Below are 25305 nucleotides of genomic sequence, written 5' to 3' on the forward strand. Positions count from 1 at the left end.
CTGTTAACTGTCAAGCATTCTACTAAAGACCGACAGCTAAATTCTTCTTACCACAGATATATTTCTGTGTCCATCGAATATAACCAATCATCAGTACGATAACCCTTCACATATGCTCATAAGTACAATTGGGCCAATTTACCGTTTTGCCCCTGTAGTTACATCTTAATCCTTAAGCACCACTGATCCCTCTAATGAACAATACAATATAGTCCTACTATGTGTGGACATCTCTCGGGCCATGAGAAGGTGTGTAGCACCACATCGTTCAAGCACCAGGATCAGTCCTTAAGGGAGCAATCTATCTACTTACCCATGCTTCGGGGAAGAAGTGAATACCATCTTGTGTAGCTGAGTTCCCAGTTCCTAAATCAGACGAATCCCCAAAGTGGTAGGTTTGAGTCGGCGACCTGGCCACTCGCACCCATGCAAATCAAAGGACCGCCCTCAATGAAAAAAGTTCTCAACTCACTCAGGATTGAGGTTATACCTATGGTCATCCTAGTGAAGTGAAGTCTCTGTCATGAACGGCGTTATATAACGAGACGTTAACACTTCGTAGTCAGGTCTTATACTAACTCTTTGTATAGAATGCCCCCGCTCGTATGTCCCCACACGAATGATCAGGACCAGACCATCTATAGCAAGTCACAACACTTGTAACTATTCTACAAAGCAGGCTGCATAGAGCTGTAGCTTTACAACGATAGAGCTTAGATAGGGCTCTTTCTTATTATTAGTAACGTTACCAGGATAAGGTTTCCCTTCTATATCCATATACTACATATCATTTTAGTTATCACTTAAGACATGATCCACTTGTATGTCACCGCATATATGCTTAAGTTACATAATGGCAACCAGAGATTTTAGTTTGTTGGTTTGTGGTAAAGCAAATAAAACATCCCATGTGCAAAGTCAAGAAGTGAAGAAAATATCATATATTATACATCACAAGCGTTAGTACAAAAGTATTTACAAACTACAAAACACGAGACTTTAGGGCATCATCCCCAACAAACACATACTCTGAAAGTGGCCCTACTGCAATGGGGCTTCTTAAACTTTTGGTCAAATACATCTTTCTATATCTTTAGATCATCTACTATCGTAATTTACTTACTTTTCTGTGTTGATGATGTAATATTAATGGGGAACAGTCCGGAAATGATTGATCGCGTGGTATGTCATTTAGATAAACAGTTTGCACTTGAGAGACTTCATTACTTATTGGGCATTCAAGTGCACTACTTAGAGGCTGGTTTTTTTTTTTTATTATTATTAAATCAAGCTAAATATGTGGATGATCTGCTCCATAAACCCAATCATCTGGCATCAAACTCGTGTGCTCCCCGAACGTACAAGGGAAACATCTTTCTCACTCTAAAAAGGTTCCACTAGAGAATCCATTTATCTAAGTGAGTACCATCAGTGCCTTGCAATATCTAACTCAGACTCATCCTGCCATTGCTTATGTGGTGAATCATTTAAGTCAATTTCTACAAATGTCGATCGACGTTCATTGGTAGGCCACCAAAAGTGTATTTCATTACATTCAAGGTATTAAAAATTGTGGACTTCTCTTTTAGCTGAGTGGTGATCTCCAAGTTACAACCTTCTCTAATGTTGATTGGGCATCAAATATCGATGATCGTAAGTCCAAATCAACATATGGCAGGCCAGGTCGAGTACTGAATCCAAGTATCAAGCTTTAGTTCATGCTTCCTCAGAGGTTATATGGATTCAACAACTACTTGATGAACTTGGGGCAAAGTCTCAGATGAAACCGATATTGTGGTGTAACAATCTTGGTGCTCGAGCCTTGGCTACAAATCCCCTGTTTCATATCCGTACAAAACACATCAAAATCGATGTACATTTCATCAGAGATTAAGTCCTTAAAGAACAACTTAATATGGTATGTACCAATAACTGATCAGCTTGCTGATTCTCTAACCAAGACCTTAAGTCATACATAGTTTTTCAATCTTCGATCCAAACTTGGAGTAATTGAACTTCCCCTAAGTTTGGGGGGGGATATTAGAGATGTTGGGATTGGTGTCCTAAATCTCTATTGAATTCTCAATCCAATAAACTAAGATTCTAGGTTATTTATGTAATATAAATGTATGTAGAGACATACGGGTGGATCATGTTTAAGTTATAACCTAAACGGTCTGTAGTAGATAGATAAGACTAGGTACCTTATCTTGGTGACACTATGAATACAACCCGCTTTGTAGATGTTACAAGTGTTGTAAAGTGCTATAAATGATCTGATCCTGATCATTCATGTGGAGATATGTGAGCGGGGGTATCCTATACAAAGAGTTTGTATAAGACCGGACCACGAAATGACTAGTCTCATTAGATAACGTCGTTAATAGTAGAGACTTATATTTCAGCAGGATGACCATAGGTGATATGACCTGAATCTTGAGTGAGTTGTGAACTCCTGCATATGAAGGTAGTCCTTTGATTTGCATGGGTGAGAGTGGCCAGATCGCCGACCCAATATGCCTACCATTTTGGAGATTTATCTAATTGAGGAGCTAGGAATACAGCTACACAAAACAGAATTCACTCCTTCCCTAATGTCAGGGTAAGTAGATAAATTATTCCCTTAAGGACTGATTCCGAGGCTTGAACAGAGTGACCACACCCTCTCTTGGCCTAAGAGAGATTTGGTCATAGTTGGACTATGACTTATTGTTCATTAGAGGGATCAGTGGTACTTAAGAAGTTAGATGTAACTACAGGGGAAAAACAGTAATTTTGATCCAGATGTACTTATGAGCAATTTGTGAAGGGTCGTCACACTGTTGACTAGTTATATCCAATGGTCACATAAATATATCTGTAGCGTGAAAAGTACAGCTGTCGATCTATAGTAGAGTGACCGACAATTAATGAATGTTGGTTAATTTAATTAAAAAGTTTAATTAATTATCCAAGTACCATTGAAGCTTCAAACTATAGGTCTATAAGGTCCCCTATGTAGCTCAACAGGGATTATTGAAATTAATTTTGGATTAATATGAATATTCAAATTAATTTAGGGAATTAATTATATGTGATATAATTAATATAATGTATTTTACATTATAATATAAAATTTATTTGAGAGGAATTAAATATTTGAATATGATTCAAATATTAATTATATGGATGAAATTCATATAATTGAATTTAGTATAAATGTAATTAATATTAAATACCATGCATTGTTGAGAGAAATTGAAACTATAGGTTATACTGTATTTGATACAATATAAAATGTGTTATATTTATTTATTTATTTATATATATATATATAATTATTTTAATTTTAATTTAATTAAAGAACTCCCTCACTTTAATTCTCTCTCAATCAGTACAATACATATGTATTCAGTTTGACGATTCATCATCTTCTTCCTCTTTTCTCTGAAAGTTAGAGAGATCTCTATAAAAAATCCCAAGAACATAAAGAGAAGAAAAAATGTTCTTTTCACCCTCTCATCCTCTCATCCCTCTTCTCAAAATTTCAGTAGAGCCCACCATTCCTGCTTATTCTCAAACCCTAACAGAGAATACAAGAGGTTCTCTTGTGGTGGTGGCTATTTGGATTTCAGATTTTGGAGATTGAGATCCAAATCGAAGAGTTCGTGATCCAGATCAAGGGATTTTTTGTGAAGAAGATTATTTTTCAAAGGTAAGGGTTTCTTCTAATCTTAATTTCATTTTTCTCTTCTAAAAGCATGTTGTACTTTTTGTATAATGCATAATGTTTTGTTCTGTAAAATTAGGTTTCTGTGAAAATTTTAAAGTTGGGAACAATCCCCTTCCGCTACAAACCTTCACCAGTTCCTTTTAAGGGACAACACCACGATGGTTATTGTCAAAGGTCAAACAGCACCAGTTTAGCATCCAATCACCAAAGAGGAGCCATGGAGGACATAAAATATCTCAGGCAATGGAATGGACCAAAACCACAATCGGTTATGAATTTGTTAAATGGAATATTCCTGTTACCAATTAGGTGTGACCATCTGTATATTTCTAGTATTTTGATTATTCTTTTATATTTATTTTATTTCCCCTAATTAAGGCTAGATTTTGTATAGATTGGCACCATTGCCTCATTCTTCAGTGTGTGGAATAATATAGGAGAAATCCTCTATATATAGCTTGTTTATCAGTTTTTGGCTCTAGTTTCTATTTGTTCTAAAATGTTACATATTTAGGTCTCGTTTGGTAACCATTTGATTTTTCATTTTTGGATTTGAAAATTAAGTTTATTTCATCCACATTTCTTATGATAATTTGCATCTTTCTTAAAGACAATGGTTTAATTCTTAACTAAATTTTAAAAATAAGAGCAACTTTTTGAAAGCTATTTTTTTTAGTTCATAAAATTTGGCCTGGTTTTTTAGATGGTTGATGAAAAGTAGATAACAAAGTAAAAATTTTGGAGGTAAAAATAATGTCCATAGGCTTAATTTTCAAAACAAAAAACAAAAAATAAAATGGCTACCAAATGGGACCTTAGTTTTTGAGTTTTGTTTCAATTTAGTCCCTAAGTTTCAAAATGTTACAGTTTTACCCTTGAAATTTGAATTTTGTTTCAATTTAGTCTGTGGATTTCAAGATTTTGCAATTTTTAATATCAATTTTTCATTAAATACTTACTTTCAACCATTGACGTCAATTTCTATTGATTAATTAAAAATAATTAGAAGTGAAATTTTAAAAGGAAATTATTTCAAATGGTAAAACTGTTGAAAATATTTACAAGATATAACAATATTTTAGAACTATCAATGATAGACGTTGATAGACACTGATAGACTTATATCACTGTCTATCAATATCACTGATAGAAGTCTATCATTGTCTATCAGCATCTATCATTGATAGTTTTCAAATTTTGCTATATTTTGTAAATATTTTGTTTTATTTTTCTATATTTAAAAATAGCCCAATTTTAAATTTAATTTTAAAAGTGATAAAAATATTAAAACTTAACTAATTACAATTCTTTTAACGTTTTTTAATTTATTAACTTAAATTAACTCCAAAAGACGGAAATGAGTATTTAGTAAAAAAATTTGAGATTAAAAGTGTAAACCTCGAGACATAAAGACCAAATTGAAGCAAAATTCAAATGTCCAGGATAAAATTGTAGCATTTTAAAACCTAGGGACTAGATTAAAATCAAACTCAAAACTTAAGGACTAAATGTGTAACATTTTGAAACCTATGGACTAAATAGAAACTAAATTCAGAATGTAGGGACTAACAAGGTTTTTTTTAAAATATAAATTATAAATATTATAATAATAAATATTTACTCTGGTTAGATTCATAAAAGGGATTTTAAGAAATAGGAAAATAAGGGAAACTAATTATACAAAATAAAAAAATTTTAATATTTTTTTTGTAGAAGCTGATAGAAGTACGGATGATAGAAATTGACAGAAGTCTATCACAGATAGATGCTGATAGAAGTCAGTCTTATTAATATTTTTTTTTTGCTCTTTCTATAAATAGTTTGACATTTTTTTCTATATATGAATTTTTTTTTATTTATTAATTTTTTGGTTAAATAATAACTTTAATCTCGATTTGTGTCTATTTGGTATTTGACCTTAGAAAATTTACTAATTTAGTCTTGAGCTTTAATTTTTTTTTTTTTTTTTTAAAAAAAATCATGAATCTAATAAGCACAAATTTAAAATTTTAAGTTATATTTGTTAACCATTTGGTTTTTTGTTTTTAATTTTTGAAAATTAAGCTTTCAATACCCCTTCAACTTTCAAATTCTTGCTCTGTTATCTACTTTTTATCAATATTTTAAAAAATCAAACTAAGTGCTAATAGCTAAAATAAGAAAAAAACTTGTTTTATTTTTTTAAAATTTAGCTAAGAATTCAACTCTACCGATACAAGTATTGTTAGAAATTAAGAGAAAATATGCTTATTTAAAAAATAAAAATAAAAAATAAACCAATCAACACTTTAGGATTTCACAGACACAAAATTTAATTTTATATATAAATTACCAATTAATTGAAAAAAATTTAAATTTGCCGAAGACCTATTAGAAATAAAATAAAAAGTTCAAATATACAAAATTGATAGTTTAGATCCTATAAACATTTTAAAAGCAGTTTTTTCTTCAAATAAATAATCAGTGGAAAGTGAAATTTGAACGTCTAAACTTTTGATGGAGAGCTCTCTGTTTAGATTAGCAGGAAAAAAAAATATCACCAATGTATTGTCAATTAAAAGCCTATATATGTATATATAGAGCAAAATATCATATTTGAATTAGTGACGTAATCTATAATCTAAACGGTAAAATTAATATATATATTTAGTTAAAATTTCATCTTTTGAAAAGATTTGTGATTTGTTATGTGTCCTATTGGGGTTGGATTAAGAATGTTGGATGCTTGCATAGATAGCCATCAACCCATAAATATTAGAATTTAAATAATAAGTGAAAAATAAATTCATATATAGAATACAAACTAATAAAAGTCCAAAAAGCCCACATCTACTTCTTCCCGGTTTTCTTAAATTAAATGCTATTATTGATGGCAACGATTAGTGTTAGCCACTGAGAGTTTCTATCAGTTGCTATCACTGATAGTTACTATCACTGAATACCACTTATAGCTGTGATAAACTTTTAATTTGAGAAATGTGTTATCAATTGCTATCACTGATAGCTACTAAGTGAATATCACTAGCAACATCACTGAGCTATTAGTGATAATAGCTTTCAATTTGAAAAATGTGTTATTAGTTGCTACCACTAATAGTTACTATCAATGATAACTGCCTCAAAGCGTCATGCTCAAATCCTTCTCTATCTTTGCTAAAACCTAACTCAATCCACCTCTTCGTTGCCTTAATCAACGAAAGCTACCACACGCCATCTCAACTCACCCTGTTGTTTGGAGCATCGCCGGCGACGAGATCGATAAGGAATTCACTGCCATCATCTACGAGAAGACCTTCGGAGAAGTCATTGCAAAGGTTTCAACTGAGCTTCAAATTCGAGATTCTGACAAGGAATTCATTGACTCCACCTTTGACGATTCCTCCACCTGCAACCCACCACCAACGTCCTCACCCGCGTGCAGCTCCAACTCGACTCTTGCAATAATTGGAAAAAGGAAAAAAAAAATAGAGAGGAAAGAAGATGATGTACGTACAACAAAGGACACCTGAAATTTAAGAAAAATTCAATAGTTGACTTGTCAATATCTATTATATTTGTAAATATTTTAAAAAGGTACTCTATTTTTAAATTTTTTTCCCCTGATTTTTCTATCTATTACAATTTTCCAAGAATATTTCAGATTCGTTTGATTTTTTTGTTCACATTTCTTATACGTGAAGAAGACTAATTTGTTATTAGAAAACATATGGGATAAAACTTTTAATAGTACCCATGGGAACAAATTTTATTTTATTTTATTTATTTATTAATTTTTTTTTGGGTAATTCAAGCGAGAATGGGAGATCGATCAAACTACCAATGTTCAACATGTATTACTGCCAAGACGCCCCAAATAAGTTATTATTGGGTTGGGTCGCATGTAAGTTTAGTAAAATTATCAGCAAATATATATTTAACATCGTGTTTCATCGAACACATGCTGCTAAGGATAACAACGAACAACCATGCCAATTCAATAGCTAATGTTTAATGATATATAATTCTAATATAAAATTTGATTTAATTTTTTGAAAAGACCAAACCAAACCGACCGAATAACAATGGTTTTCTCTAAATGCAAACTGAAATTGCCAAACCAAATCAATTCTACCCCAAACCGGTGGCGGCTTTGGTCAGTTTGAGCAGTTTTTTTTTTTTTTTTTTTTTCCTTCCTAGTTTTTCAATTCTTCCCTTGCACCCCTACTTCAAGGTAGGGAACTAAACAAGGCACTTGAAAGGTCAATAACTAAATTCTGAATCAACGCAATCTATCTTTATAATGAAGGCAGAGCTAGAAATTTTTGTAAGGAGCCACGAAGTATTTAGTTCTACAATTTTTAGGATAATAAATTCGAAAGAAAATTATCTCAAATATCAATACATGCATTTTAGAAATTACGACAAGTTGAAAGGGAAGTTCACTCCTTTCTTGGCTCCACTCCTTTTTTTCGCAATTGTTTAAGCCAATTTGCACCCTCTGCACGTTATGAAGAAAATCCAAGGTTTGAGACTTAAAGTGGGAGCAAATTGATGTTTGAGCACAAAGTGATATGTTTGATATATGTATGCAAAGGAATGATTTAGTAATGTGATGACGGGCATTACAAGCCATACCAAAGGAGCTAAATAAACTTTTAATAACGTGAGGAAATCATCTCTTTCAGTGATGATGCATGAAAGTATTATAATCCACATGTGCTAACCATGAAATTTGGCCTTTAAAAGATTAGCTTGCACATGAGTTAAATTGTGACCATCACATATTTCTGCACCGTAATGGAGGGAGTAGCATATTCCCACTATGACAAGCTATTGTAGATGATTTTCACGACACTTTGTTTCAATGAAGAGAGATGACAAATCACATGAATCCTTATTTAGATGCTTACAAGATGTTTATAGAGAGTTAGTGAGTAGTAGGTTCCCAATTGTGAGCATCACATATGAACCCTTATTTAGATCCTTACAAGATGGTTTAGTGTCATAAGTCGAGACTCGATAGTAATAGGTTCTCGATACGACAAGTAATTTGTAGGTGTGGAAAATGAGTTTGTGTCAATGACGTGAAAGATGACAAATAACAGTGGTCGAAAAATATGAATTTAGATTAAGCTCTAGTAGAAAGAAGGCTAAGACCAGTCCTTTTTTAGAATACAACAGATTCCTTTTAAAGTAAAATTATAAATAACTAGTCAAGTTGAATTTCTATTACTCCTCACTGATGCAGGCATGCCAATCACACTTTAATCAAAGACCCAAGTAATATAATGAAAAGATTAAATGCATAAAGAGAATACTACATTGAAACTAAGATGAAGGTAGATAAGCCTTTCTTTTTAGGTTGGGGGGGTAGGAACCATCACATTTAGTATGAGAACAAAATAGTGTATTTTTAGATCCAAAAAAAGTCAATTCAGTTCAATGAGAACTACTTTAAAACAACCAATCAATTCAAATTCGATAGAAGTAGCACAGTTAAGGCAGCTACTAAGTGAAAATATATTCTTTTTCCTCTGAGCAGAATCCTCCTACATTACAGTGTCTTCCCAGTTGTAATTAACAAGCCAAGAAGATTTTCCATGACATTTAAAACTTCAATTCACCTCTTGAAGTTGATCAGTAGCATATAATATAGCAGAAAACATCATATACATGCCTAAATCCTTGCAATTCCAAACTAAGAGATCATTTGAAAACTCACATTGTGAGGCGAATCTGATCATTTTGTTCCAGTTTCTTGGGGAGTCTTTGCCACTATTGAAATTGCATGTAATCCAGACTGAAGCTCTTCAGCCAACGCTTCATACACCATTCTATGGCGCTTCACGAGGCTCTGCCCTTCAAATTTTGGTGACACAATCTTCACATTGAAATGAGTCTCTCCAGCGCTGCCCTTCACAGCCGCATGCCCAGCGTGTTGGTGCGAAACGTCCTCGATTTCCAAAAAACTCGCTGATAGTGTTGATTGCAACTTCGTCTTCATCCTATTAGCCCTCGACAGCACCGCGTTTGCCCCTCGTGAAGCCATACTGTTCGATGAAATGTCTGAACGATCCCCTGCGATTCCTGTTTTTCGTCAATTCCAAGATTTGCAACCATGAAAAGAAAGTTTCAGAGAATTGAATGCTTCAATGGTAAAATTGTAGAATCTATAGTATACTTTTCTCCGTTTTTATTCGAATAACAGAAAAAATTTATCATCAATGAACGAACAAGAGGAAGGGGAAATTCGAAAATTGACGAGAAATCATTGAAGATTTGTAACAATAAATATTGTTGATGGACACATAGTACTGACCGGCGTTACTCGAAGCAGCCCCCTCGACGTTCGGAGACCGTCGGCTTTTGGCAGTGGACTGCGCTTCAATTCGACGCAATTCGGCACGAACCTTTTGGTCTCTGCAAGCAATGTTGAGAAGTGTTAAGAAAATAGTTAAATTACTTTGCCAAATATGCTAGCATGGATAAAATATTAACTAGGGAATGTTTGACCGGTCAAATTACGTTCTCAAATTAGATGAAATTATAAATCATTATTATTATTTTTTTTAGAATAGGTGATATTATTATAAAACAAGAAGGGATCCCACCATCCGATATCAAGGCATCAAAGCAACAAAACACAAGCAAAGACAGGGCAACAAAATCAAAACAAAGCCAACAAGATAAGACCATAACAAAACCAAAACATAAACATAAAACCCCCGAACCACTAGGGAGAAAGTTAGAGAAAAGAAACCAAAGCCCCACAAACTAAGGACAACAGTAAAACAAAGAACAACGACAAGTTAAAAAAGAAGAAACAACCGTAAACACACTAGATAAGACCAAGAAGATCAACCTGCCAGGAAGCAGCTCGAGCACGAACCGTAGAGACCATAAAGTAAAATAGAACAGACACAGACCTCGGTCGACCTTCATGCAGCCGTCGATCATACTCCTGCTAGATGTAGTAGATGGATGCACACCAGAATACACAGAACAACTTACTATGCACCTCCTTACCCGACCCCACTCGGCACAACCAACTCAACTCGACATTCCAACCCGCCACCCAATGAGACGAACCCAACTGATGCAACACACCAGACCACACCTCTCTCTCAAACCCACACTAAAAAAATAAATGATCTTGCAACTCCACACCTCCCCCACACGGAAGACACCTCCTCTGATAACACACCCCAGCTCCTCAACCAATCCCGCGTACCCAACCTATCCCTCACAGCTAACCACGCACAGAAGGAGTAACGCAGAATACCACCCCCGCCCAGAAAATACCAGCTCAAGACACCCTAGGACGATGAGGACGCAAACTCTCCCATGAACTATCGACAGAAAACCAACCACTAGCATCCGGAACCCAAACCTAATAATCCTCCCCCCTCACCCTAGGCCCCACTGCCCAAATAAGATCTCAGATCTCAAGCAACTCCCAAGACACTGTAGGCCATTTCCAACTCGCTCACCATCCATGAACTCCGACAACTGCGCCTCCAAACTACTCCCTGCATCATAAACCACCGTAGACCCATATGAATCCAAAATCACACCCCCCGACAGCCAAAGATCCCACTAAACAAAACAAGATCGTCCATGCCGACCATCAAATGAACCAGATGCTTGAATCTATCTCTACTTCGCAAGATAGTTCTCAAGCACCAAGACCTCCCAACCTCACTTCGAACAGCCCACAAAGACCGCCCACGCGAAACATACGCCACGCCACCCATAATGATCCCGATTTAATTAAGAGAAGCCAGAGCAGCTTCATAATAGCAGCCTGGTTCCATGAGGCCACATGCTTCACATCCAACCCCCTTTCTCCCAACGGCAAGCACACCTTATCCCATGCCACCCGTGCACCACCCTGACTCACCGCACTACCCTTTCATAAATAACTACGTAACAGACGATCAACCTCGTGAGTTACACACACAGGTAATAGGAAGATGTTACATCGAAACACCTGAAAGGACTGTAAAACAGACCTAACAAGCTGCAACCTCTCAACAAAGGAGAGGGATCGCGCTGTCCAGCTTCTAATACGAGCTGTAATCCTCTGTATCAAAGGCGTACAATCCACAGCCCTCAACCGACCAGCCAATAGAGGTAATCCAAAATACCTAACAGGCAGCGAACCAAGAGAGAAACCCATAAATGCAGCTAGTTCCTCCGCCTCACCAGACTCCACACCCGCAACAAACATGGAACTCTTTCCAACATTTGCAACTAACCCAGATAGCCTTGCAAAATCTACTAGGACCTACCTCACAAACTCCAAAGAATCTTTCTCAGCTGCATAGAAAATCATCAAATCGTTTGCAAAAAAAAAATGAGTCAGGCTCACATGCTCACATCGATCATGGAACCTAAACTATGCAGGATGTTTATTAAACAACCTAGACAAGACCAACATCACCATCACAAACAAAAAAGGAGACAATGGATCCCCCTGCCTCAACCCCTTCCTACCAGAAAAAAAACCTTCAAAGGAACTATTAATCATCACAGAGAACATAGGCGAAGTAACACAAGCCTTCACCCAACTAACAAACGGAATGGGCGTACCTATAGCCAGCAACACACCAAACAGAAAATCTCAATTGACAAAATCGTACGCCTTCTGAAGAACTACCTTCAATACACAACGCGGCTTTCTTCTGCCCTCCTTATAGTCCCCCACAAGCTCCTGACACAATAAAATGTTATCGAAAAGTGACCTACCTGGAACAAATGCAGAATGGTTACCACTGATGAAAGCAGGCAACCACAACTGCAATCTCTCAACTAAGATCCTCGAGATACACTTATACACAATATTGCAACAAGAAATAAGACGAAAATTCTCCATACGCTCAGCTCCCTGCCTCTTTGGGATAAGAGTAATAGCAGTAGAATTCACTTCACCAAGCAGGTAACAAGTCTAAAAAGGTTCAACACAACATCACAGAAATCATCCTTAACCACACTCCAAGAAGCTCTGTAAAAATCCACCGAGAACTCATCAGGCTCAAGATCCTTCCCAGACTTCATCAAGAATAAAGCCTTCTGAATCTCATCCCGACTCACAGGGCGACCAAGAGCCTCCACTCCCTCCTCGGACCAGTTGAACTGCACAATATTCCCAATTCGGGCAGTAAAATCCCTATACCTCATAGGCTGAGACCCCAAACTACCCCGAAAGAACTCTATCGCCACCCCTGCCACCCTGTCATGCATTGTCTGGCGAGCCCCCCCCCCCCCCCCCGCATCCACGATCATAAATAAACCACTGTAAATGCGACGAGAACGAACACAACAATGAAAAAAAGTTGTGTTCATATCACCTAACTCCAACCACTTCACCTTGGCCTTTTGCTGGAACGATGCCTCCTCCAATCTAGCCGCTAACCAGAACAACTCAGTGGCCCAAGCCGCCTCCGCACACATCGACTCTGAATCAGGGTCCCTTTCCACCTCAGTCTGAGCAGCCTCCATAACCTGCCTAGCCACCCACACCTCATCAACCTACACAGAGATACGTCTACCAAACGATGCACGTAAAACCTGCTTCACTGCCTTCAAATTTCGCACAAAGCTAACCATAGGAGACACATCCTCAGACCTTCTCCACACTGACCTGATAGTATCAATAAAACCATCAGCCTCCACCCAATGAGAAAAATAGTGAAACGTAAGAGGCGACTTACTCCTTGTCTCCCCTGTAAAAACCAGAAGAGGACTATGATAAAAAATCCCTCATTGACCAACCCCAACCTTCGAATACGGAAAAGCTACCTTCCACGCCTCATTAGACAATCATCGATCCAACCAGCGCAAGATATCATTCCCCTAAAGTCTACTAATCCAAGTAAACCAGTTACCTGTCACACCCAACTCAACCAATCTGCCTCTAGTAACGCCCTATCAAACTCTTCCATCTCCTTAAGCTAGGGAAACCACCAAAATCCTCTGAACTACTACGAAAAGCATTAAAATCCCCCCAAAACAACTCCAGGAAGTTGCCACGATGCACACACATCAATCAATTGAGACCACAAGTTCCTCCTCTCGCTCACGTGATTAGAGGCATACACAACACCAATATGTACTCTAGCACTAGATATAATATCCACTAAGGTTCCAGAAATGAACTGATCTTCACTGACATCTATAGAAAAATTATAGACACTCTTCCGCCACATCACCCAGATCCTCCCAACTCCCCGTAACTATAGCTACATACACAACTCCAAGTATCACCAAACCTACCCATCACCATACCAAAGTTCTCGTGGCAAACCTTCATCTCAAGCAAACAACAGAAAGTAACAGAGGAGGAAGCCAGAAAGTCTACCACCACCCTACACTTGACAGGGTCATTCAACCCCCTAACATTCCAAGAACACCAAATCATGAACCTTGCAAGCAATTACACCTACCACCTCCCATTAGGCCTTTGCCCGAACTCTCGAACATCTCATCCATAACAGACAACAAATCAGGATCTACCTACACTAGTGCCAATGCCAACAAGTCTCCCCCCTCATCACACAAAACGTCAAACTGATTACGTTCATCAACATGCTTTACAAACCCCGTAATTCTAGGGGACTCATAAACTACTCTGCTTCTTAAGAGCGTCGAACCCCGTGACCCACTGCCACTCTTTTGCTCTACACCTTCTCTATCACGCCTACGAAAATTAACCATAGTAAATTCGTTATCACTCCCCGCACCCTTATTTCCATCAACTGGGCTAACTCCCCTCCCACCAATACCCAAATCCTGCCCCTCCCCCACACTCTTAAGTCCCTCATTCTCCCCTAAACACCCCTCATTAACCGCCACAATACACAACTTCTGACCTTTGTCACACCTTGTTTCTCACATACAGCCTCAGTATGCCCAAAGGAACCACAACAAGCACACCTACGAGGTTTCTACTCATACACTACTGGAATAATAAACTCCTGACCCCGCATTCTAACAATGACTAAAGGGGGCAATAACGAATCACCATCCACCTGAACACAAACCCTCACATACGATAACCGATGTCGCTCTCTTTTTGCAACATCAAAAGAGATAGGCTTACCCACGACACTAGCTAACACTACTAAACCTCTATCCATCCACAACTTCAGGGGAACATGCTCCAGTTTAATTCAGATAGGAACAAAATAAAAAAAAAAAAAAGGTTTCAGGAATAATACCTCAAGACCACTGTCGTAATAAGATGGGTTTGCTACCCAAGTTCCACGGACCATTCTCCAGCACCCAATCCCATGACTCTACCTTTTGAAATTTAAAGATAATTAAACCGTTCTCCAACAAGGTAATAGTTGGCATCTCTACACATCTTCAAATTCTCTGAATAAGTCGACAAATAACAGAATACGAAAGTTTGGCATCCACAAACTGGCCAACCAAAGATTTCTCCCACAAACAAACACCTCATCAATAATCTTCTGAGAAGGCTCAACAATAACTTTATCATTTTCAACCAATGGGAGAATGAACTCTAAATTTCCCTCAAATTATACCCAAAAAGGGTCGCCCACGAATTTCCCCCTTTCACGCCGAAACCAGAACCGCACCGCTCCTCCAACCGGTCTGACTTTGGACCAAACCCCCTAGCTAAATTGGTTTTGAGAACTGGCTCCTCCTGCTCACGAAAATCTCGCGTGTCCACCGAACGACCCTCGTTTCCAAAAAGCCCAGCCTGTGAAACCTTCTCATGGCCTGACTTCTGCCCCCCGAGCCTCCCAATTTCGGCCCAGCACCACGCAGCCCATCCACCAAAGTCCCCACGCCTTTCAACCCTTTTCCCAGCTCCCCTTGCCTCAGTCCACTCCCTTCACTCAGCCTCAGCCCACTCCCAACAGGCCCGCTCACCCCAGCTCCCTCAAGGCCTAACCCAACACCCCTCACAACCCGGTTTTCTTCTAGGCCCCCAACACCTTCAAGGCTCCCAGACACACCCTTCACATCCTGGACCCCAACTCCACTCGAGCCTAAACTCCCCTGCCTATCAACTAACCCAAAACCCAGCCCACCCGGTTCATCTCTCACAACCCGATTTTCTTCCGATTCTAGGTTAGAGGACAAAGGCTTCTTCAACCCTTCGACCGTCTCCAGAACACCTACCGTCAACCTCCCCAGCCCTACTTTGGCAACACTTCTCATACCAGACCCTTCACCCTCCTCAGAACGACTGTCAGACAACCCAAAATACTTCACCTCCGAAGAACGAGCACCCAATCCCGAATCGATTTTCGGTCTAAGCAGACAAAAGGGTTGTCGAGCAACTCGACCTCCATTCTTCTCCTTCAGTCTTAAAGGCGACCGCTTATGCACCATCGTCACCAGCTCTCACCGTGGTTAAACCCACACCACAATACCTCAAATCTATCAATGCCCGAACCTCAGATCTAAACGCCTATCCAAAATCAGTCCTAGCAAAAACCTCTGTTTCTGCTATAACCTCACCATCCAGAACGTACCAAAGTCGCGACTAAAAACGTCACCGTTTACCAAAAGAACTCATCATCTGTCTCGAGGCGCGGCTGCTTACGAACGAACGAACAATGAATCAATGCGGTGACTATACCAACGAATGAACGAACTGATCAACAAGAACAAACAAAAAACTCGGATCAGCGGGCTGATCACTGCGGAACAATTCGGCAGTTCCAGAACGAAACGAGAACCACGACTTCGAATCAGCGGCGTTGACTGGACAAACGACGCCTACCCCCAGCGAAGGCGAACGACGTTGTCTGAAAGCGGCGGCCCCAAAGCTTTTTCTTTTTCTTAGACGGAAAAGGATATAAATCATTAAATTTAGAGCTATTTTGTTCGTACAATTTAGAGCTAATTACTATCTCGAGTTAAAAATGAAGAGATAAACGAATCTCGATAATATCATGTTCGTTGAGTCCATTGGGTTGAATAAGGTAACTTGATCCAATTGGATCATGATATTTGAGATAATGTTAAATGCAAGAACCATTATATCGGTTCAATTGGTCAATTTTTTACAAGTCCAATTTTAATATTTTGGAAAATTACAAGAACCATCTCTGAATTATGGGGTTGGTCACAATCACACTCATGAATTTTCAATTTGATCCATGAAAGTTCAAGAGTCCGATTATAACCAATCTCATAGTTCAGGGTAGTTTTTATCATTTTTCTAAATATTAAAATTGAACCCTTATAATTGTAAAAATTGGACCCACAAAGGATAAAAAGATGCGAACCATCATATTTATACAATCGTTACAACTTCTACCACTATGCATATTTAAGGATCCAATTTTAATAATGATATAAATTTGAATGTTCAACTTTTATCATTGAAAGTTTGAGTGATAATTACACTATCACCTCTTATTTTTGCAACATACCTTTTCTTTTTAGAAATAAATAAATAAATAAAAGTTGCAAATTTCGGATTTAACGTTATTGTAAAAATTTCAGGTCTCTCGCCCAATAAAATTTGGTTTCATATCTCAAATTTAATATCTGAAAATGCTAAAAACATACAAAGCGTTGTTTTCAAAATTTTAGACTTTCATTTACCAAATCTCAACAAATATAATTATGAATTTTACCAAACAGATATTGACACTTTCTCAGGAAAAAGAAAATATTTTGACACATTCCATTTAATTCAGAAAATTTGAAATAAAATAAAATATCAAAATCATACGTTGTAACCTTAAGAGAGGAGCATTCCCTCATAAAATCAAATCAAAATCTTTATTATGAATAAAAAAAAAATTACGAATATACGTCAAGAATTAAGAAATAAACTACTCTTATTTAGATTTATCTTAAATCTTACTATTTTTCTCTCTCATTGATCTTCTCATATTTAAAAAGCAAATAGCTTACAAATTATGTGAAGTAGAAACTGAAACGATCCTCACTGAAATTTGGAAGTCCTCGCTGTAAATAGAGGGTTGAACAAATTATTTGAAGAGGATGCAATCAACGAGATTCTTTCCTTTGCCTCTGTCTTCTCTGCCCATGAGTACGATGTCGTAGATCTTCTTCTCAATGTCCTCCTAATCAAGCATGCATCAATTACTATTATTTTTTTTTTTAAAAAAAATAATAATAATTATTATTATTATAATTAAAATTAAAAAAACCTCCATAAAAGTGTATATACTTAGTATTGATTGAATTATGTTCATGTTCGCAACTACTATTATATTCTATGGGAAAAAATTGATGTATACCCCTGACCTTAAATGAATCAATTTCATAATTAGTAGAGTCCTAGTGGCGACTTTCCAGTTTTTTTTTTTTAATTTATTATTCTTACTGGATTAATAGCAAGTTTAGTCCGTGAAATACTTAGATTTGTATCCATTTGATCTTTAAATTTTCAAAAGTCTCTACGAGATTCATGAATTTTTAAATTTGTGTCTAACCAATTATTCAATTTAAAAACTGGCTAATAAATTTAAAAAACTTTTAATTTTATATCAATTAAATTTTTTAATTTAAAAAAAATGTCAAAGAGATTCTTAAACATTCGATTTTGTCTAATAGATTCTTGACCTACTAAACATATTTTTTTAAAAAAAAAATTATTTATCTACTAAACAAAAAATTGAAATTTTAGGATTCCTTTAGATATAAAATTGAATTTTATATCTAATACATCAACTATCAATTGTTCTTTTTTAAAAAAAAAAAAAAAACTGAATATATTAATGATCTATTAAATACAAAATAGATAGTTCATGAATCTATTAGACAATGAAATTTTAAAATCTAAGAAATTATTGAGTACTAAATTAAAAGTTTTGGACCTTTTTGATACTTTTGTAAGTCAGATACTAATTTTTTTTAAACTCCCTTTTATATTTTCTTCTTTATTTAAGAAGAGTTGATCACATTATTTCACCAATTGATCACTATTTTCGTTTCTATTGTGGATAAAATCTTTGTTGATTTGTTGGTTTCCTTGGCCGATGGAACTCCAATAATAGGGAAAATTTGTACGGATGATCCAATTTTTGAGTCCAAAATGTCAAATGATCAATTTTTAAAAAATAATGTCAATTGACCCTCTACTGACATCATCGCCATATCAAATTACATAAATTGCCCTTACGCCAGCCACACGAGGTAAATCTCGCTCTCGTCTGATTAAACGCCCTCGCTCTCGCTTGAAATTCCCAGTTTGATGCGATTGTTCGTCAGTGTACGAATGATTTAACAATTTTCACGACGGAAGCCTCAAATCAAATCAATAATACCTAAACACAATACAATGATGATTTCTTTAAATTCTAAACTTCATTTCAAAGGTGATTACTTCTCTGGTTTTCGATGGCGTTTTGTTGAACGGAGATTTTTCGAAGGGGGATTTCCAAGACGAGGCTTTTTCAGAACGAAACAGCTTTTTCAGAAAAGTGTTCCATTATTTTGAGTCTGTTTAATTATTTTTGTTGTGTTATTTCTGGAAATGTAGCATTACAAAATTTTGTATTGGGAGAGAGTAAGAAAGAGGAAAAGTAAGAGAGAGAGCGAGATTACGAGAGAGAGTGAGATTTTGAGAGAGGGTGAGATTAAGAGAGAGGGTGAGAGTACACTTCATATGCTTGTACAACTTAATGAAAAATGTTCTCTTGCTTTGTAGGATGATAGAAAAGTGTCTACTTATTCGATATTGAGGTGATTGGGATGAGAATGAAAGTTCGTATATTGGGGGATAGTTGAAAGGAATTATTGTGCCTCATACATTGAAGTATGAAGAACTTAAATCTCACATTTACAGGGTTACAAATGTCAGTTCTTCATAGTTTGATCTTATACTGAAAGTTAAATATAAGCTTGAATTTGAAGCCCCTCCACAATGCATAAGGAATGATGATGATGTTCGCTTCCTTCTTTTGCGAGAAGAGCTTAGTAGACTTCAGATAGTTTTAATGTTGAAATCTAATTAGGACGAAAATATTGGAATGGAGTTTGAAAATGTGAGTTATGATGATACGGTTGTGGACAGACAATACGAGGAATCATATCAGCTTCGTCGGGAAGAGGATGATATTTCATTGTCTACCAACATTGTACCATCAACATTATCACTAGACAGCAACCGCACTAATCCAGCAAGATTGAATTCAGAATTGGGCGGTACTTCAGTTGTTGGTAATGAGAGACCATCTAGATTCGATTATATGGATTGTGGTCCTTCAGTGGATGTGAATGAGCAACCAGCATGATTGAATGAAATGGATCGTAAAATCATGGAGATGTGCGTCGTTCTACAGCAGCTTGGTTCCACCATCTGTGTCTTCAAGTCATAGGATAGAGTTGATTATGCCTGGCACCTCTTCATCTGGGACAGAGGACGTTGAAGTTGGTCAATTATTTTTTTACCAAAAAGAACTTGAAAATGAGATTATCTATTCTGTCCATCAACAAAAATTTGGAATTTAAGGTCAGGAAATCAACCAAATCTTTATTCACTGTCAAATGTATTGGAGAGACATGTAAGTGGAGCCTTCTTGCAGTCAAAATGGAAGGATTTGATATATTCAAGATCACAAAGTACTGCAGTTCGCACACATGTTCCATTGGAATTCTAAATCACGGCCATAGACAAGCAACTGCTACGGTTGTTGGTCAGCTCATTAAAGATAAGTTCACAAGAATAGGACGTATTTATAAACCTTGTCATATCGTTGAGGATATGATGAGAGATTATGGTGTGAAAAAGTTATGATAAAGCGTGGCATGCAAGGGAAGCCGCGTATGATCTCACTAGAGGTACTCCAGAATACTCATACTCCATACTACATGCTTATGGAGAAGTGTTAAAAATAGAGAATCCGGGTACAGTCTTTGAGATCGAACTTGAAGATGAGATGCATTTCAAGTATATGTTTATGATATTAAGGCCTTGTATTAGAGGTTTCGCAAGTTGTCGGCCTTGTATTTTTGTTGATGGGTCGCACTTGAAAGGAAAATACAAAGGCACCATGTTGGTTGCGGTTTCTATAGACGAGAACAATCAATTATACCCACTAACATATGCAATAGTGGACAATGAAACCGATCGATCATAGAAATGGTTTATGTTAAACTTGAAATGTAGTATCAGAGAACCCGATAATCTGGTGTTTGTGTCTGATCGGATGGTATCTATCGGCAATGCTATTCGTGCATTTTTTCCTACGACATTTCGTGGATTGTGCACATGGCATATAGAACAAAATCTGGTTACAAACATTAAAGATAGCACCGTTGTTGGGATATTTAGAGATGCAGCAAGGGTATTTCGCATGATAGAGTTTCAGACAAAATGGATGAACTCTGTAGTTTTCGAGACGGTGTTGTCACGACATATTTGGAAGACATCGGTCTTCAAAGGTGGGCATGAGTTTGCCAAATAAAACGAAGATATGATAACATGACATCCAACAGTGCAGAGTGTTTCAATTCGTTAACTAAAGAGTATCGATTATTGCCCATAGTATGCTTGATTGAACATGTTAGAGGAATGCTCCAGTCGTGGTTCTACAAACGGAGGAATTATTGGACATCTTGAACGACATTGCACTCTGACTTCTGTGAAACCCGATTGGCAAGTGAGACAGATAAGGACAGACGATACCGAGTTGAGCCTATTGATTGTTATCGGGTACACGTGCGAGATAATTGATTGGATGGTATTGTCAATCTTCACACGAAGAAATGCACGTGTAAGGAATTCGACTCACTTGGTATCCCGTGTTCGCATATAATTGTTGCTGCCAAGGAACGAAATATACCCATCCACAGTCTTTGCAGTCAATTTTATACAGTGGACTCTCTAATGATTGCGTATGCGGTGCCTATATATCATCTAGAGGAAAATTTTGCAAACAAATGAAATGTGGTCGGTGTGGGGGCATAGCCGCCAAAATTATACTAAACCGCTTACAACCGTGAGACGTTCTGAAAATGCCAGAGACCGTGACACAAACACCCCTCATCTAGTTTAGTTTGTAACTAACTTGTAACATTTCATTTGTTATAAATAACATTGATTAGTTTTTCATACGTCATAATTGTAACATACTTGTAACATACTTCATACTTGTAACACTTCATACTTCATACTTTCATCTTGTAAACAAAAACAATAACAAGCTGGAGTATTTCTATAATAGCGATCTTCATACTCTCTCCATCTTCATACTCTCTTAACCTACATACATGTAACAAAAAACAATAACTTCATACTCTCTCAATCTCACTCTCTATCAAAATCTTGCTCTCTCAATGTTTGAACTTTGAACCTTGAACCACATAATGTTCTACTACCATTGATACAATGAAAAGAGCAGTAGCTCAATTATACATGTTCTGATAAAATTATGATATTGAACTTTGAACTTTGAACTTACATAAAAAATACATGTTCAATTATACAATGAAAAAGCAGTAGCTCCATTATACATAAAAAAAATAAATTTTTTTACATACATAAAAAATAAATGTTTTTACATACATAAAAATACATGTTCAATACACATAAAAAACATGGAGTGTTTGCCCATAGTTGACACGCTAACTGCATCCTATATTCACTCATCTTTTTCTGAGTGATTACAGACGGATCAGCACCAGTCACCAGGTGTTCTAGTAATTTGATTGCAAAGATGCCACAATCAAGCGACTCGTGTTGTATGTCGACGTTCATAGGTCGCGAGATTTTCCAACGGGTTGTGGATAGGTCCAGTTTTGAACGATCCACGTCGCAGTAGTGAAGTAGGGATGATACTGTGACAGTCAATGGCTCTATCTAATTCACCAGCTTTGTCATTGGTGTGTATGACGGAAGTGAATCGAACATGAATATGTGGCCTCTATTAATGTCCATTGCAAGAACAATCCAGTGGTCACTGATATTCATTGCCGTATAAACGAAATCCACATTTGCCCATTTGACATCGAATTTACCAGTGACATAATCCTTATACGTGTCTTCATCTTCCCATGCTAGGGTAGCCTCTAGAAGTGTCTTATTCTTTATTCGTTTAAATATCCCACCACGAGCATTAAGGTGACTTTTTCAAATAAAATGAGAAGTTAAGTAACAAAATATAATGAGAAGTTAAGAAAAGAAATATCAAAATTTACCGTTACACCAATTGGCAAGATGGTGAACTTGTGCATGCACATGTCAGGCCGAATATAAAATTTTTCTTTCATAAAATAAAATAAAGTATTTATGGTCTACACAAAAAATTATTATGCCAGTAAAAGTACAAGATAGCCAACATGTAAAGAAGTCAAGACTAGGAAACTTACATCGCACTCGACCCATGAACTCGGGGTAATCAATTCCTTGAAGAATTGCTTGACGAGTGGTTTAAAGGAGTTCTCTCGAACCTTATTGTTCGTATTGTCATCCAAGATCCAACCCATCATTTCTGTAAGGATATTGTGTGGAACATCATGTGCTACATTATATATGACGATTTCTCTGGATAGTGACGTAGCTACACTTGAGAGAGGATGCTTAACTACACTTTTCATCTTTACTTGAGTTAAAGGTGTATATTTATCAACAGGTTTCTTCTTACAACTAATTCTTCGAGATTCCTACATAAATAGATAACAAAAGATTACTCATCAGGAAATATAAAAATATAAACAAAGATTATTGATCAATAAATTACTCACCAGTGTAACTTCTTCTATAGTCGTAACAATCCCAAACGTGTCGGCCTCTGGGATGCCAGACATGTCAGTCTTTGTATGTGGCATGGTGAGTAAGACAGACATGTCGGGCTCTGTTTGTGGGACATCAGCCTCTATAGGTTGGACGTCAGTTGGTGATGTTGTGGTGGTATTGGGCTGTAAATGGGGCATGAGAGTACGTAAAGTGGTGGTATCGAGCTGTAGAGGGGAGATGAGAGTGTCAGAGGCAGTCATATTATTGGTATCGGGATCCCAATATGGGATGGGTGACCTTGTCGTGTCCTCATTTATCGTGGAACCCTTCAATTAGTAAAGTAATGATAAGTTCACAAACACGTAAAAACCAAACACATAAAGACATAAAATGATAGTAAATGCAAACCTTGCACATAGACTGCAACAGTGATAGGATGGCCGACAATTGCCCTTTCATGTCCGTCATGTTTTCCTCCATACTAGATACACGACTATCTAAACCCGATATATGGCCATCCAACCTCGATAGTAAGCTATCAATGGTCCGCAGGTACGAATAAATAGAATCATCAAGATTGGCTCCCTCCCTGCAGCGGGAGCAAACTCAGGACACTCCTCATCCACATGTCGTTCTCTACAAGAGTCCGCAAGATAGACATCAAGTTGGTTCAACTGTTCTCATCGTGTACGTCTCCCATCACATCATGGAACATATCATCACTAGGTGTGTATGTCCCCCCTTCCACCCTTCCATATTCAACATCCTCGTGCTCGGAATGCTCAAGTTCATCCCCTTCCTCCACCCCGACAACTTCATCATTGTCATTTCCACGATGATCATCACCGTCACTTTCACTTTCAGGACTACCCCAATCATTAGTCGACCTATTGCCACTTTCAGAACTATCATCATCTGCACCTAAATCAAATATAGGTTGTCTGTCCATTGAGGTATCCCGAAACTCCCTCTCAGCATCTGACATGACTGTACCCTCTTTAATATTTATCTACATTAACAACCTAATAAATTGGTTAGTGTCAATTTAACAACCAGATAAACATATTATGCATAGAGTAAACGTACATTGTTAGACTCGAATATCTCTCTCTCGAGTACTTTGAAGGATACTTAGTGGGAACATGACCATCATAATATGTAGGGCAAAGCCACCTTGCTCCTTCGCTCCGCAATGTTCCCAGCCATTGATGCAGCTAGGATCTCATACGTCTATGCCTAAATAAAATTTAAAATATATTAAGAACAATAGTAATGTTAAATCAAACAACACGATTATTATGTTAAGCAAATTTACTTGGAACGCTTGTGGAAATCCACGTAGAAAGTACTTCATAATGTAATTTTTATTTCCTTTGACCCTCGTCTTGTATAGACTGCTTTTATCATTCAACGCAGTCTTTAGGGCATCCAATGTCCTCTCCCAAATAATGGTACCCCAATCAAGACTATTGTAGTACTCTAAGTTTTGGACGTCCTTAAAACGTTTGAGGTCCACTGCATTTTTCTATTTGTTTTTCCCCATCATTACAACCTCAATATAGTAGACTACTATGATCTTCACAGTATCCTCATCATTTTCAAACTCCAACTCCTTGTATTTTTCTTTAAGTTGATGGAGATGTAAGGTGTCATTCGTCACTCGATTACCAAAATACTTGATAGCAAGTTCATACGAGGACTGCTGGTTCTGATCAACTCATATTGGGGATTGGCATAAACCAGTCATCAACAAAAAGTCATCTTTCGAAAAAGTGACAACCTTTCCACAAACAGAAAATGACATTGAGTTTGATATCGTCCTCTTCACTTTTCTCAGCAACATGTGATGGATAATTGGGTTGTTAAACACCATGTCAACGTCTACAAATCACCCAAAAACTGTTCTCTTGAACATGTC

At 37.0% G+C, this 25305-nt stretch overlaps 1 protein-coding gene across 3 annotated transcripts; it reads right to left on the minus strand.

Annotated features, from left to right (window-relative positions):
* Positions 1 to 7985: 7985 nt before the first annotated feature.
* LOC120082719 (BolA-like family protein) lies at positions 7986 to 10160 on the minus strand. Of its 3 annotated transcripts, none has more exons than XM_090316673.1 (3): positions 10011 to 10160; positions 9414 to 9769; positions 7986 to 8189 (listed from the first exon to the last, which is right to left on the minus strand). In XM_090316673.1, the coding sequence occupies exon 2, from the start codon at positions 9738 to 9740 to the stop codon at positions 9432 to 9434; it is 309 nt and encodes a 102-aa protein (XP_090172799.1). In that variant the 5' UTR covers positions 9741 to 9769; positions 10011 to 10160; the 3' UTR covers positions 7986 to 8189; positions 9414 to 9431. The 3 variants fall into 3 exon arrangements, with proteins under 3 accessions (XP_090172799.1, XP_090172798.1, XP_090172797.1); XM_090316672.1 differs by having other exon boundaries at positions 9414 to 9778; XM_090316671.1 differs by lacking the exon at positions 7986 to 8189 and having other exon boundaries at positions 9201 to 9778.
* Between the last annotated feature and the right edge of the window lie 15145 nt (positions 10161 to 25305).

The sequence above is a fragment of the Benincasa hispida genome, chromosome 8, assembly GCF_027475165.1.
Source record: "Benincasa hispida cultivar pf3 chromosome 8, pf3_genome.v1.1, whole genome shotgun sequence".
In the NCBI taxonomy this organism is placed as follows: Eukaryota; Viridiplantae; Streptophyta; class Magnoliopsida; order Cucurbitales; family Cucurbitaceae; genus Benincasa; species Benincasa hispida.

What these genes read in the sequence shown, in the direction of transcription:
- LOC120082719 (XM_090316673.1), bottom strand. Translation starts at nt 9,740, where the DNA reads ATGGCTTCACGAGGGGCAAACGCGGTGCTGTCGAGGGCTAATAGGATG.